The sequence below is a fragment of the Thalassophryne amazonica genome, chromosome 2 (genome assembly GCF_902500255.1).
Source record: "Thalassophryne amazonica chromosome 2, fThaAma1.1, whole genome shotgun sequence".
Taxonomy (NCBI): domain Eukaryota; kingdom Metazoa; phylum Chordata; class Actinopteri; order Batrachoidiformes; family Batrachoididae; genus Thalassophryne; species Thalassophryne amazonica.
Genome location: NC_047104.1, coordinates 110717323 through 110733901, shown reverse-complemented (window position 1 = coordinate 110733901; position 16579 = coordinate 110717323). Strand labels below are relative to the sequence as shown.

Sequence of the window (16579 nt, the reverse complement as noted above, 5' to 3'; positions counted from 1 at the left end):
ATGTGCAATAAGAGAAAAAGAACAAGAAAAGATGTGTGAAACAGACAAACAGATTGAAGTTAAACTGTACATGAGGAATATGGATTAGGTAGTTTTTTTGGCAGTTTAAATTGTTCATCAGTGTGATGGCCTGTGGAAAGAAACTGTTCCTGTGTCTTGTCGTTTTGAAGTACAGAGCTCTGTAACGTCAACCAGAGGGAAAGAGTTTAAACAGTGTGTGTCCAGGGTGTGAGGAGTCTGCAGAGATGTTACCAGCTCGCTTCCTGGCCCTGGACTGGTATAAGTCCTTGATGGAGGGCAGGCTGGCTCTGATGATTTTTTTTTTCTGCAGACCTGATAGTTCATTGATGTCTGTGCCTGTCATGTTTGGAGACAGCAGGAAACCAAACAGAGATGGAGATGCACAGGACAGACTGAATGATGGATGTGTAGAAGATGATGAGCAATTCCTGCAGCAGTGTTATGACCCTGAGGTCATATGTGTTTTTTTGTGGCATATGAGTGTATCTACCCTCCCCACCTAGGTGTTTATTCTGTGTGATGTGAGTCTCTCTTGCTTTAGGTGAGCTTGTACAGGTGACACTGGCTGATTGGTCCAGCAATTTAGGTCCCGGCTTATTCACCTTATTCAGCCCCGCCCACTTTTGCAACAGAGGCATTTCCGTTTTGTCTTAGGACTTCTGGTGAGCGGTGTTTACAATACAGAACAATGGAAGTCATTCCATGGGTAGAAACAAAACCATTTTGAAAAGCTCAAAGGGAACGACTCTGGCTCACCCACGGGCAGTGGCAGGCATAGTTCCAATAATCCGATAACCAGTAATTATCGAAGATAATGTTTTCATTTTCGGATTATCTTTTCAGATCACTTTGAAAAGCATTATTAGACTAATTATCTTCCGATAAATTTTTGTCCGATAATTTTTAGACCATTAACGTGGTAAACAGAGCGGAACAGCTACAAACTCTTATAAAATTTAAAATCAGTTGAGCACCTACCTGTTAAATATTTTGTAGCAGATGTGTAGTTCTACCCTCTGCAAACAGAGGAGAGCTGCTTCTAAAAGTAACCGCTCTATCCTCTGCAGGTTAAGGAGAACTGGTCACAAAAAAAACCTAATTTCTTTTAACTCCATACTGATATGACGGCAGTATCACCCAAGTCATACAGAGGCATACATTTTTAACTTAAGTTTCAAATTTTAACCAAACTAATTTCGGACAAGTTATTTAAATTAACGGCACGTCTGAAGTTTTATAAAGTGAAAATATCAGATATACAGTGAGGAAAATAAGTATTTGAACACCCTGCGGATTTGCAAGTTCTCCCACTTAGAAATCATGGAGGGTTCTGAAATTTTCATCTTAGGTGCATGTCCACTGTGAGAACCATAATCTAAAAAAGAAAAAAAAAAAAAATCCGGAAATCACAATGTATGATTTTTTAATAATTTATTTGTTTTTTGTTACTGCTGCAAATAAGTATTTGAACACCTGAAAATCAATGTTAATATTTGGTACAGTAGCCTTTGCTTGCAGTTATAGAGGTCAGATGTTTCCTGTAGTTCTTGACCAAGTTTTCACTCACTGCAGCAGGGATTTTGGTCCACTCCTCCATACAGATCTTCTCTAGATCTTTCAGGTTTGGAGTTTCAGCTCCCTCCCTGGCTGTGTGTTTGGGGTCATTGTCATGCTGGAAGACCCAGCCATGACCCATCTTCAATGCTCTTACTGAGGGAAGGAGGTTGTTTGCCAAAATCTCGCAATACATGACCCCATCCATCCTCCCTTCAATACGGTGCAGTCGTCCTGTCCCCTTTGCAGAAGAGCACCCCCAGAGTATGATGTTTACACCACCATGTTTCACGGTTGGGATGGTTTTCTTGGGGTTGTTCTCATCCTCTAAACATGGTAAGTGGAGTTTATTCCAAAAAGCTCTATTTTGGTCTCATCTGACCACATGACCTTCTCCCATGCCTCCTCTCGATCATCCAGATGGTCACTGGTGACCTTCAAATGGGCCTGGACATGTGCTGGCTTGAGCAGGGGGACCTTGCTGCCCAGCAGGATTTTAAACCATCACAGCATCATGTGTTACTAATGTAATCTTTGTGACTGTGGTCCTCACTGTATGTTTTAGTTTTAAAGTAATGCGCTAATTTTCATGGTTTTAGTGTGGACATTCTGTGTCCAGGTGCATTATGGGTATAGGGTAATCTCAGTACGTTCACGACATGAGAAATGCATTTGACACACTCTGATCAGGCTCCACGGACAACAGTTTTAAACTCTAGTGCCTAAAACTCTTGTGAATATATTCTCTGGGTTTATAGATGTTGTTATTGTGTTTGCGTTTAGTAAATTCCACGCATCTTAAACATAGCAGAGTAGCAGACACAGATTATCTGGAATTTTGTTTTGGCAAGTTTTCAAGGTCTATGCTGCCATCTACTGGCCAGTAGTGTTCATGGCAGTATTCACCCCGGAGGCACATTTTACCCAGAATGCCATCTGTCTGTGTTTGATACAAAATTTCAGAATTAGTGCATTATTCAACATTAAAAGATATATGTTATATCTTAACTTTGCACAAATGACAGATTTGACATTAATGGAGTTATTCTATCAGTATTCATTTTATTTACACCAAACCATAAGTCAGCACTGCTTTATTTTCCAAGACCTCCGCCTGATGGCAGCATTGTGATTGAGTAGAGAGTTGAGCTTTGTGACTCCTCTCACTTGCATTTGTGCTGGAAGCCTTGTAGTAAACAGGAGCTTCTAGCAGGGGGTAGGGCGCTCAAAGACAAAAGTGCTGACTCATTGATTGGGTCTGTCGTCGCAAAACTCAAAATCAGCTTGTTAGTAGTTGCAAGTGTACCGGAGACAATACTGGAACTTATCGGTTATCTGTAGCTTCCGATACATTTTTGGGTGGTTTATCGTTTTAACTTTATCAAAGATAACTTTTCAGTTATCTGATTATCTGTTACTAAAGTTGATTTTTTGGTTATCTGTGCCTACCACTGCCCACGGGTCATAACAGAGTGGGAAGTTGAAATGAAAAAGTGGCCCTTGATTATTTTTAATTACTTTGTATTGTCACTCGGTGTGGACGGCTTGGCTTTGAGGAACTATGAGCTTCGCGCCACATTTATAGTGTGGAGGCTGCAATAAATTACTTTATTCTTTAATGTGAAACAAGGAAATGTTAATGAAACCTGACATCGAGCTCCAGGTACTGTATCAGCATGCTGGACCACCACTTGCCTGAAATTAAATTATTTTTTTTATTAATGTTTATAAAATGCCCACCCTAAAATAAATTAACTTTGTGACCCCGACCACATCATTCACTCATTCATTCATTCAGAGCTGCTTATTTGGGTCACAGTAACAACAGAGCAAGCAGCTCATCCCATATTTCCCTATCCTCAACCAAGTCCTGTAACTCTTCCTTTAACTCTTCCTGGGGATTCCAAGGTTTTCCCAAGCCAGGTGGAAAATATAATCTCTCCAGCGTGTCCTAGGTTTTCCTTGAGGCCTCCTTCCAGTTGGACGTGTCTGGAAGACCTCCCTAGGGAGACAACCATACTTAAATACTTAAACTTCTCCACTTAGGGCAGTAACTCTCCCCTAACCCAGAGGGGACAATCCACCGTTTTCCAACAGAGGACCATGGTCTCAGATTTGGAGATGCTGATTCTCATCCCACTTGCTTCACACTCAACCTCAAACCAGCCCAGTGTACATGGCAGGTCACTGCCTAATGAAGCCAACAGAACCACATCATCTGCAAAAAGCAGAGATGCAACTCTGAGGTCACCAAACTGGACACCCTCCAATCTCTGACTGCACCTTGAAATCCTGTCCATGAACATTACAAACAGGATTTTTGACAAGGGGGAGCCCTGGCGGTTTCCAACTCCCACCAGAAACAGGTCTGATGTAATGCAGAGAATGTAAACACAGCTTCTCCTTGGTTATATAGAGACCGGATCACACATTACAGCGAATCTGGTACCCCATACTCTTGTAGCACCCCCAACAGGATAGCCCAAGGGACCTGGTCATATGTCTTTTTCCAAGTGCACAAAACACATGTAGACTGGTTGGTCATACTCCCAAGACCCAATATCCTTGCGACGGTAAAGAGCTGGTCCACCATTGCACGACCAGGATGGAACCCACATTGCTCCTCCTGAATCTGAGGTTTTACTAACGGTCTAAGTCTCCTCTCGAGTACCCTGGCATAGACTTTCTCAGGGATGCTGAGAAGTGTGATTCCTCTATAAATGGAACACACTCTCTGGCCCACTTTTTTAAAGATGGGAACCACCACCCCAGTTTGCCAATCCAGAGGTACTGTCCCTGACTTCCATACAGCATTGCATAAGCGTACCAGCCATTACAGCCCAACAATATCCAGAGACTTCAGCAACTCAGGATGAATCTCATCTGCCCTCTGTGAATTGACAAACAAGGAGATTTTTGTCTACCAAAAAAAAACGAAGAAGTTTTCAGTGGTTTTCTTGTGTCTTCTGTGTCTTACCTGTGACAACATCATCAGTGTGCACTGGTAGGAGTCACGACAGTGATGTCAGTTTGAAAGTTTGCAGTCCAAGAGTTGCATCACACATTGTGACAAACTGAGTAAACTGATTACAACAAATTTAATTATAATTTGTTGGGTTGCAACAATTGCCTAATGCATCTGTTTTCTGTGATTATTGGTTGTGATGGAATGAGTGGAGAACACTGACTGCTGGTGTGCAGCACTTCTGGAAGTGAAGAGAAGATCAATAAATAACTCACTTGTTTACAGTCAGAGTGTGAGTCTGGCTGTGTCCATAACAGGATAAATTGATGTTCCATTATTTTCAGTGAGAGGCTGCTGGGAAAAATTCCATCTCCTGTGATTAAATGGATGTTGTTTTTATTTTTAACGAGGAGAAAAAATGAACAGCAAGAAACAGATCATTTAAGTGCAGAGAGTAGCCTGGTTTTAAACAGGTAGGACCTTTTCATGCTGCCATCAAAGCCAGGGTTTCCTGTTTTAATATAACGTGCAAAAATTTCAATGAAGGAAATTATTTTCTGTGTCGTTATCACTGAACATCTTAACACCTCAATTCCCCATCGCCTGCAGTCTGCTGCTGCAGACAGAATTCTGCTGTGTTGGTTTTTCTGCTGCCGATGTGAGAAAGCAGCTTAACATCCACTGGACATGCACTGGCAAGCTACAGACAAGTACAGAACAAAACAAGCATGCAACCATTGAGAAAATTATCTGCCTGATATCCACTCAAAGTTTTGAGCATGCACACTTTCAGATGAACTCGGCAGATATCAGCTGACAAGGAACGCATTTAATGAATGAGAAAAGGATTGTATCACACACAACTACCACTGAACAAGACTCACAAGTTGACATGTCAAGATTGGGCCAAAAAACATCTGAAGACAGATTTTTCAATGGTTTTATGGACAGATGAAATGAGAGTAAATTGATGGACCAGATGGATGGGCCTGTGACAAACGAACACACAGCAACACTTTGAGTCAGATGCCAGAAAGGTGGAAGAGGTCTACTGGCATGGGCTGTTATTCAAATCAAATCAAATTAATTTCATTTAGATAGCGCCAAATCGCAACAAACAGTTGCCCCAAGGCGCTTCATATTGCAAGGCAAAGCCATACAATAATTACAGAAAAACCCCAACTGTCAAAACGACCCCCTGTGAGCAAGCACTTGGCAACAGTGGGAAGGAAAAACTCCCTTTTAACAGGAAGAAACCTCAAGCAGAACCAGGCTCAGGGAGGGGCAGTCTTCTGCTGGGACTGGTTGGGGCTGAGGGAGAGAACCAGGAAAAAGACATGCTGTGGAGGGGAGCAGAGATCAATCACTAATGATTAAATGCAGTGGTGCATACAGAGCAAAAAGAGAAAGAAACACTCAGTGCATCATGGGAACCCCCCAGCAGTCTAAGTCTATAGCAGCATAACTAAGGGATGGTTCAGGGTCACCTGATCCAGCCCTAACTATAAGCTTTAGCAAAAAGGAAAGTTTTAAGCCTAATCTTAAAAGTAGAGAGGGTGTCTGTCTCCCTGATCCGAATTGGGAGCTGGTTCCAGAGGAGAGGAGCCTGAAAGCTGAAGGCTCTGCCTCCCATTCTACTCTTACAAACCCTAGGAACTACAAGTAAGAGCTCTATTGGGGTGATATGGTATTATGAGGTCCCTAAGATAAGATGGGACCTGATTATTCAAAACCTTATAAGAAGAAGAATTTTAAATTCTATTCTAGAATTAACAGGAAGCCAATGAAGAGAGGCCAATATGGGTGAGATATGCTCTCTCCTTCTAGTCCCCGTCAGTACTCTAGCTGCAGCATTTTGAATTAACTGAAGGCTTTTTAGGGAACTTTTAGGACAACCTGATAATAATGAATTACAATAGTCCAGCCTAGAGGAAATAAATGCATGAATTAGTTTTTCAGCATCACTCTGAGACAAGACCTTTCTGATTTTAGAGATATTGTGTAAATGCAAAAAAGCAGTCCTACATATTTGTTTAATATGCGCATTGAATGACATATCCTGATCAAAAATTACTCCAAGATTTCTCACAGTATTACTAGAGGTCAGGGTAATGCCATCCAGAGTAAGGATCTGGTTAGACACCATGTTTCTAAGATTTGTGGGGCCAAGTACAATAACTTCAGTTTTATCTGAGTTTAAAAGCAGGAAATTAGAGGTCATCCATGTCTTTATGTCTGTAAGACAATCCTGCAGTTTAGCTAATTGGTGTGTGTCCTCTGGCTTCATGGATAGATAAAGCTGGGTATCATCTGCGTAACAATGAAAATTTAAGCAATGCCGTCTAATAATACTGCCTAAGGGAAGCATGTATAAAGTGAATAAAATTGGTCCTAGCACAGAACCTTGTGGAACTCCATAATTAACCTTAGTCTGTGAAGAAGATTCCCCATTTACATGAACAAATTGTAATCTATTAGATATATATGATTCAAACCACCGCAGCGCAGTGCCTTTAATACCTATGGCATGCTCTAATCTCTGTAATAAAATTTTATGGTCAACAGTATCAAAAGCAGCACTGAGGTCTAACAGAACAAGCACAGAGATGAGTCCACTGTCTGAGGCCATAAGATCATTTGTAACCTTCACTAATGCTGTTTCTGTACTATGATGAATTCTAAACCCTGACTGAAACTCTTCAAATAGACCATTCCTCTGCAGTTGATCAGTTACCTGTTTTACAACTACCCTTTCAAGAATTTTTGAGAGAAAAGGAAGGTTGGAGATTGGCCTATAATTAGCTAAGATAGCTGGGTCAAGTGATGGCTTTTTAAGTAATGGTTTAATTACTGCCACCTTAAAGCCTGTGGTACATAGCCAACTAATAAAGACAGATTGATCATATTTAAGATCGAAGCATTAATTAATGGCAGGGCTTCCTTGAGCAGCCTGGTAGGAATGGGGTCTAATAGACATGTTGATGGTTTGGAGGAAGTAACTAATGAAAATAACTCAGAACAATCGGAGAGAAAGAGTCTAACCAAATACCGGCATCACTGAAAGCAGCCAAAGATAACGATACGTCTTTGGGATGGTTATGAGTAATTTTTTCTCTAATAGTTAAAATTTTATTAGCAAAGAAAGTCATGAAGTCATTACTAGTTAAAGGAATACTCGGCTCAATAGATCTCTGACTCTTTGTCAGCCTGGCTACAGTGCTGAAAAGAAACCTGGGGTTGTTCTTATTTTCTTCAATTAGTGATGTCTAATGTAAGATGTCCTAGCTTTATGGAGGGCTTTTGTATAGAGCAACAGACTCTTTTTCCAGGCTAAGTGAAGATCTTCTAAATTAGTGAGATGCCATTTCCTCTCCAACTTACGGGTTATCTGCTTTAAGCTGCGAGTTTGTGAGTTATACCACGGAGTCAGACACTTCTGATGTAAGGCTCTCTTTTTCAGAGTAGCTACAGCATCCAAAGTTGGTTAGCTAGTTGCACTTTTTCTGTTGAAGATGAACTTAAAATAAACTCCCAAAACTTTTTTGAAGACACATTCTTCATGCAGTGGTACAGGAAAAGTCTGTCATTCAAGAAGGCCTTGATTTTTCTGCAGGACAAGGCTCATCACATGCATCAAAGTACAAGGTCTATTAGAAAAGTATCCGACCTTATTATTTTTTTCAAAAACCATATGAATTTGAATCACATGTAATTGCGTCAGCCAAGCTTGAACCTTCGTGGGCATGCGTGAGTTTTTTCACGCCTGTCAGTTGCGTCATTCACCTGTGAGCAGGCTTTGAGTGAGGAGTGGTCCACCCCTCTCGTTGTTTTTTCATTGTTTAAGAATGGCTCAGAGACTGCCGCTTTGCTTGATCAAAATCTTTTCAGAAACTGTGAGGGACATCAAAGTGGACACCATTCGAGAAATTCAGATGGTTTTTGGTGAAGATTTTATGGGCTTCAAAGAGATTACGGAGTGTTACTGTCACTTTAGGGATGGCCCAGAGCGACTGGTGGTGCGTCGCGCTCCGAAGCCGCCATCGACAGGCTGAGCGACCATTTCATTTCTAAACGGATGGCTGTATGGATCCGTGACCATCGTGTGCAATTTCTCTGGTTATCACAAGAGCTGGACATCAACCATTTTCCGGCAGATTTCACTTTTAACAAGAGATTTTGTCATGGAAAGCCGAGCGGAGGCTTCGCGCGTCACGATGGATTCGCTACTGGAGCGAGACAAAACCACCTCCGTTTTGGTCTCACAGGACGGCTTTGAGATGGCGTTCAGACAGCTGTCGGTGGTTTTTCCATCGAGTGATTATCCGAGAAATTGTGGATGTGCCTGGACATGCCAGAACATGTCCCGTGAGGCTTCATCACGGCGTTGCTTTGTGCCATGCGGTACCGCTGCGACACGCGGAATTCCTCCGCACGTCTGTCTCAATGTGCCAAAAAAGTGCTGATGTCCACGTCTTTTCACAATTCCTGTGCTAGCCAGGTGACATCCCGGATAAAACACAGCGTCCAGTTTGGAAATGAACGGCACATTCCACTGTTACAGGAGTTTTTGTCATGGAAAGAGGAGCGGAGGCTTCGCGCGTCGCGGCGGTGCCGCATGGCGCAAAGCAACGCTGTGATGAAGCTTCACGGGACATATTCTGGCATGTCCAGGCACATCCACAATTTCTGGGATAATCACTCGATGGAAAAACCACCTGTCTCAACAGCTGTCTCAACGCCATCTCAAAGCCGTCCTGTGAGACCAAAACGGAGGTGGTTTTGTCTTGTTCCAGTAGCGAATCCATCGTGACGCCTGAAGCCTCTGCTCGGCTTTCCATGACAAAATCTCTTGTTAAAAGTGAAATCTGCCGGAAAATGGTTGATGTCCAGCTCTTGTGATAACCAGACAAATTGCACATGATGGTCACGGATCCATACAGCCATCCGTTTAGAAATGAAGTGGTCGCTCAGCCTGTCGATGGTGGCTTCGGAGCGCGGCACACCACCAGTCGCTCTGGGCCATCCTTAAAGCGACAGTAACACTCCGTAATCTCTTTGAAGCCCATAAAAGTTTCACCAAAAACCATCTGAATTTCTCAAATGATGTCCACTTTGATGTCCCTCACAGTTTCTGAAAAATTTTGATCAAGCAAAGCGGCAGTCTCTGAGCCATTCCTAAACAATGAGAAAAACGTTGAGAGGGGTGGACCACTCCTCACTCAAAGCCTGCTCACAGGCGAATGACGCAACCGACAGGCGTGAAAAAACTCACGCATGCGCACGAAGGTTCAAGTTTGGCTGACGCAATCACACGTGATTCAAATCCATATGGTTTTTGAAAAAAATAATAAGGTCGGATACTTTTCTAATAGACCTTGTATTCCACTGCCAGCAAAGGAATCAAAGATGACAGAATGATGATGTGTCCTTTTTCCTCACCTGACTTAAACCTTATTGTGAACTTAGGGGCCTTTCCTAAATGTAAGATTTACAGTGAGAATAAATAATACTCCTCTTGGAACTGCATTTGGGAGGCTGTGTTTGCTGCGGCACAAAGAGTTGATCATTAATTAACAAATCAAATCAAGAAACTGACAGACTCCATGGAAGAACGTCTCATAGCAGTTATTTAAATGACTGTGGCTATATTGGACATCTTTGAAATGTCAAAAGCATTGTCTTGTTAATGTTGAGTTATGTATATTTGTTATGCCGCGTTCACACCGGGCGCGACGCGAGCGACAGCAGCGACAGGTTGCCATGTAAACCCTATGGAAGGAGGCGTTGTGGCGCCAAGCCATGCAACGCGGCGCGAATGAAGCGACGCAAGTGAAGCGATTTTGAGTGATTGGCACGTTTGTGGTGCGATTTGCGTTGCGTCACATCGGGTTGCCCTCCTCCCCAAGTTGAAAAATCTGAACTTTTTCGTCTTATCGCGCCGCGATGACCAATCAGGGACTGAATATGTAGTGACGTGGAGATGTCTGGAGTTTGACTGAGTTGGATGTGAACATGTCCTGTCTCTGGTAGTCAGCCTATGAGCAGAACTTATGTCCCTTTTGTCCTTTATTTCACAATTATGACAGAGTTTTTGGGGGAAGAGTGAGCAGCAGCCCCACAGCAGGCAGTGGAGAGTTTTTTTTTCTTTTCTTTCACGTGTGCGTGCAAGCGAATTGTCCGTGAAGATTATTTTATTAACTACACAGATGTATAATAAAACAAATGGTGACTGGTTTATAAACACAATTATGACAGAGTTTAGGGAGGAAGAGTGAGCAGCAGCCCCACAGCAGGCAGCTGAGTTTTTTTTTTTTTTATTGTTTACATGTGCGTGCGTGAACGGGACAGGAGGTCCTCAAACTGGGTCCTGGAGAGGCGGAAGGACCGCTGAAAGCGGCTGTCATCCAGACGCAGCTCCTGTAGCAAATAATGATACTCCCCGAATTGGGAACATCTCGTGAGGATGTTGTGAACCCAGGGACGGTGCTGCTGGCGACGTTTGTCAGCTGTCCACAACAATTAAGAGCACAGCAACTCGCGCCGTGTGATCAAGGAGGATCATGTTAACTTGACTGACAACTGGAGCCGGCGAGCGTAATGGAAGCTCCTCCTATTTGATGACGCACTGGGGTAAATTTTCGCAGCGAAAGCAGAGCAACACACCGGGCGATGGTGGCGCGTCCGTCGTGTGGCAAATTTGTGGCGTCTGGTCCCGCCCGGTGTGAACACGGCATTATGCTTACTCTAATAAAGAATAAGTCAGATTGCAAATTTAGTTTTCCATTTAGTTGCACAGTAATTCTTCACATTAATAGTTGCCTAATAATTGTGCACACACTTACACATTCCCCTGTGAAAGACAAAACTCACTTTTCCTTTGTTAAACATCATGTTTTAAGGTTTATTACATTTGGTGTTGACTGATGAGCGCACTCTTTGTTCAACGGTAAAATTATTCCTTAGGAATACAACTGCACAACTGGTACTCACTGTGTATTTATTTTGACAGACAATGTGACCTCCTTGATATAATATCAAATTTGTGCACCCTTTATAATTGTATTCATATATATTATTTATTTTTTTGCCAGGAATAATTCAAAGATGTACTCCAGTCAAGTATCACTATTCTTCATCCATCTTGCCCCGGAATTTACCCGTCAACATCACAAAGACCATACGACAGGATGAGTGGCATGCACTCCGTAAGTCAAACCCACCTCTACCTTCTTCCTCTTGATGAAAAATAATTTGATAAAATTAATTTTCTAGCAGCAAGTGAATTATTAAATGTTCACTTAATTCTGCACGATGTGTCTTTTGACAAAACTGATATTACTGTACATTAATTAACCAGCAGTTGTCTTTCTGTTTAGATCACTGTCCTCTGCATGTGTGCAATTTTATTGCTTCCAGGCCTGAATTTCGGAACCATCTGTTTTTCACTGTGCACACTTCATCTGTGTTAAATTATTCACATACACAACAACTTCCATTATGTGGGCAATACGAAGTCTATTAGAAAAGAAACCGACCTTTTTATTTTTTCAAAAACTACATGGATTTGAATCTCGTGTGATTGCGTCAGACAAGCTTGAACCCTTGTGCGCATGCGTGAGTTTTTTCACGCCTGTTGGTTGCGTCATTCGCCTGTGGGCAGGCTTTGAGTGAGCACTGGTTCACCCCCTTCGTCGGAATTCCTTTGTCTGACTTCTTCCTGAGAGACTGGCGCTTTGCTTGATCAAAATTTTTTCTGAAACTGTAAGGCACATCCAAGTGGACACCATTCGAGAAATTCAGACGGTTTTCGGTGAAAATTTTAACGGCTGATCCTGACCTCTTCTGAAACCTCTCTGTTATCTCACGATGTCCTGGGTCAACAGAGGCTTAAATTTGGAAGTTTTCAGCTCGAAACAGGCTGACGACGGCGGCTCGGGGCACGGCGCGCCGTCCGGCTCCGTGGGCTGTCCTTAAAGCGACAGTAACACTCCATAATCTCTCATCAGCCGTTAAAATTTTCACCGAAAACCGTCTGAATTTCTCGAATGGTGTCCACTTGTATGTGCCTTACAGTTTCAGAAAAAAGTTTGATCAAGCAAAGCGCCAGTCTCTCAGGAAGAAGTCACACAAAGGAATTCCGCCGAGGGGGGTGGACCAGTGCTCACTCAAAGCCTGCCCACAGGCGAATGACGCAACCGACAGGTGTGAAAAAACTCACGCATGCGCACAAGGGTTCAAGCTTGTCTGACGTAATCGCACGTGATTCAAATCCATATAGTTTTTAAAAAAATAAAAAGGTCGGTTTCTTTTCTAATAGACCTCGTATAGTGTGCATGTAAGTGTGCATATCTGTTAAAAAAAAAGAAATATCTTTGGACACTGTATTTTTGAGTGTCAAAATTTGATATTTTGCAATAAAAATTAGTTGCTGTATGAAAAAGCTATAGCTTTGATAAGTGACTCAGTAGATAAATCAATTAATCAACTAATTATTTCAAGTCTATCCATTAATAAATTACAGCTACGAGACTTTAGCATTAATCGGGCACTGCAGTCTCATTTGAACTCTACGTGACATCATGGGATTTGAAAACTTATGGGGACCTCAGCTCCGTTTCGCAATATATATACAGCATAACTTCACACGGATAAATGTTGTACTGTTTTGTTTTTGGCTGCAATCACCGAAGCAGTCGCGAAAAGTTTTTTTTTTTTGTTCTGAGTGGAGAAGAAAAGACGAGGCAGATGGGAGACATTGTGTCGGTAAGTGTTAGCCTACACAGCTAACAAGAGTAGCTACATTCTCTCACCTGCAAAATCGCCTCAACATGTTTGTGCTCCAGGTCATAAACAAACCGCAACACCTGTCCACTTTCCACCACATTGTCACTTTTTCTTTGCACTTTCACTTTGTTTGCGTGTAATTTGCCCAAAAACCCATTGAAAACACTGTGGTTGTTCACCTGGAAGTAGAGAAATTACATCATATGCATCACAGTTTACCCCTTTAGCGCCCGCCCTCAACCGAGACTGCGCTGCCCATTAAAAAAATGAATTCTAGTCCAATTACATTTTTTCTGCAAATCTGGTTGGTTAATCATGTGGGATTTCAGACCATAAAATATCACATAAACGGTGGCAAAATATTAAAACAGTTTCACATTTGATGTATTAGTCCACACCCTGACCGTGCGCACCACTACGCAGATGTAAATAATTGTGCTGTCACCTGAGGGCGACAGAAACTAGTGCAGCAATGACTATGCCGAACTGCGTGGATTTAATGGATTTAACTGGATTGATTGATGGATTTAACTCAGTGCAGCTGATGAGATGGAGAAATCTGTGGGTCTGCTCACAGAATTTCCAGTTTGGCATGAAGACGCTGCTGCAACGCTGGTAAGCTTTGATGAGTCGACCACACCCTTTCACAACGATTCACCGACTGAATTACTTACAGAAAAATAAACCGTGCAAACGTTGGAATTGGATTAGAATGGGAATAACCCCCTTGTGTCTGATGATTTGCAGATGTTAATGCTGGGTTATGGTCACAAATAGCCGTTTTACCGGTTTTTTTTAACCGGTAAAGCTCAATTTGCGACCGTAAAATCCAGCATTAAAGTCCTCAAATCATCAGACACAACAGGGTTATTCACTAATTCTAACTATTGGGAAAGAAATGACTTTAAAGTCTACACTTACAGGATTCAACAATAATAATAAATTAATATAATATCTGCAGGTAAATTATTCCACAATGCAAAATAGGTTCTGTTGCGTGCTGATTTCTTTGTCATCTTTGACATTCAGAATAAACCTGCATCCTGGGAATGTTGAGCAAGCAAAGGCACATAAGGTTTACCAAGTTCTACAAGATAGGAGATACACAGACAGCTGTGCACATGGTATGCCTTCCCGGTTCTAAAGGCAAAAGTGCTAAATGGACACTACATGCTATTTTGTGCGTTTGAAAGACTGTATCGTCTGAAGTTTAAGTTCCACCAGAGTATAAGTCACACCTGTTCAAGAATGGTTCTTGGAGTTTTAAAACCCATACATAGGATGCTCTGGAGTATATGGCGCCCCTTTTATCGGTATTATCAGCTCTTCAATTTGGGATTTTTTTTTTTTTTTTTTTTTTTGCTTTGTTGTACTGTACTATTTTATTATTGGCATTTGTTTATTTATCACTTGAGTTTATTTTGTTTAGTGTTTTGATTCCTTGGAAAACCCTATATAAATAGTAATTATTATTATTATCATTATTATTATTATTAATAACAAATTTATGATTTTGTATACAAGTTGCACTGGGGTGTAAGTTTCAGGACCTCCCAAAATAGAAAATAAACTGCGACGTATACTCCAGAAAATACTTATCTTAGTTCAAACTTGAGCAGCTGCATTCTGAACCACCTAAAGACTTCAGGTTTTAGCACAAAGAAAACCACAAATTACAGTCATAGTAAATTTTGGAAGAAGCAAATGCATGAACCAGGTTTTCTGCATCAGCTGAGAAGAACATTGTTAAAAGAAACCTTTTGCATAAATACAGTTATTTTGGAAGTGACTGTGCAGCATCTTTGCTTCTTTCTCTCACAGATGGTCATTGATGTAGTTTTCGAGCAACAGTATGCAAGGATTTAAATTTTTTGACTTACATTGGCTATTTCTTGTATTGAAATGGGGCCAAAATGTATTTTTCTGTGTTCATTTATCTCAGCCCAGTTATCATTTTGTCTTGACATCAAGTATTTCATATAAATACCACTTTAAAGTAGTTTAATTTTTCAGTAACTGGGTACTACGGCTGAATTAGTGACATTTTTCCATTTCCATCTGCAGATCTAAGAAGAATGACGGCTGGCTTTGTGGGCATGGCTGTGTCCATTATTCTTTTTGGCTGGATCGTTGGAGTGCTGGGATGCTGTCAGCAGCATGACCTCATGCAATATGTAGCTGGGCTACTCTTTCTCATGGGAGGTACTGTGAGATTGCACAACCATACAGGAAGCCTAGTGGCATTAAAACGTACACACAGTATCCCACTTCCATCCATCCATTATCTGTACCTACTTGTTGCGATGAGGTTGTGGGGACAGAACCTGTCCCAGTGTAGTCAAAGCAAGAGAGGGAGAGATAGGGGACTTTTTCCCAGTCAATCAAAGGACCTTTGAAAAGAACAAATCAGTGTCCAGTTAAGTTTGTATGTATTTGAACATATGATATAAACACAGGTCAGCTCTGAAATCAAAACTTCTCCATGCTGTTATTTTTGTATTAAGTATAAATTATACTTGTAGTCAGACGTTTACATGTACTCATCATGGGCATGAAAGTCATGGTAATTTTTGGCGTTTAATACCCTCAGCCCCAACCAGTCCCAGCAGAAGACTGCCCCTCCCTGAGCCTGGTTCTGCTGGAGGTTTCTTCCTGTTATAAGGGAGTTTTCCTTCCCACTGTCGCCAAGTGCTTGCTCATAGGGGGTCGTTTTGACCTTTGGGGTTTTTCTGTAATTATTGTATGGCTTTTGCCTTACAATATAAAGTGCCTTGGGGCGACTGTTTGTTGTGATTTGGCGCTATATAAATAAAATTGATTTGATTTGATTTAATGATGTCTTTGAACTATTCTTTTGCCAGGGTGGAATGACTGTACAACATCATTAATGACTTTAAATAATAAGAATTGGGTGCATGAGTTTGAATTGATTTTGGATCTTCTCTAATCCACACAGGGTCAAAATTATGCTTTCGGCTGAGGATAATTAAGGTGGAACTTGTTGTTTTGGCCACTCCCTCAGATCTGCATTTGGATTTGGCACAAGTTCAACACAGGATGCCCTTTGTAACGCAATGCCAGGTGTTCTTTTAGAAACGCACACAGTTGATGGTGTTCCAGAGAGGTCTTTTCTCCCACCCGAGTGCTAACCAGGACCCACTCTGCTTAGGGCCCAGTCCCACTGGCATTTAGGAGGATTTGCGTATGGATTGCGCACAAAATTGGCTCATATTCGCTTAACATCCACAATATGTG

General features: G+C 41.7%; 1 protein-coding gene across 1 annotated transcript in view; it reads left to right on the top strand.

The window, feature by feature from the left end:
- si:ch211-150g13.3 (transmembrane protein 178B) overlaps positions 1 to 16579 on the top strand; it is a 61911-nt gene that overhangs the window by 34711 nt on the left and 10621 nt on the right. Inside the window, exons 2-3 of the mRNA XM_034191783.1 lie at positions 11632 to 11745; positions 15389 to 15526. Coding sequence (XP_034047674.1) covers positions 11632 to 11745; positions 15389 to 15526 — 252 coding nt within the window. The remainder of the gene's footprint in view (positions 1 to 11631; positions 11746 to 15388; positions 15527 to 16579) is intronic.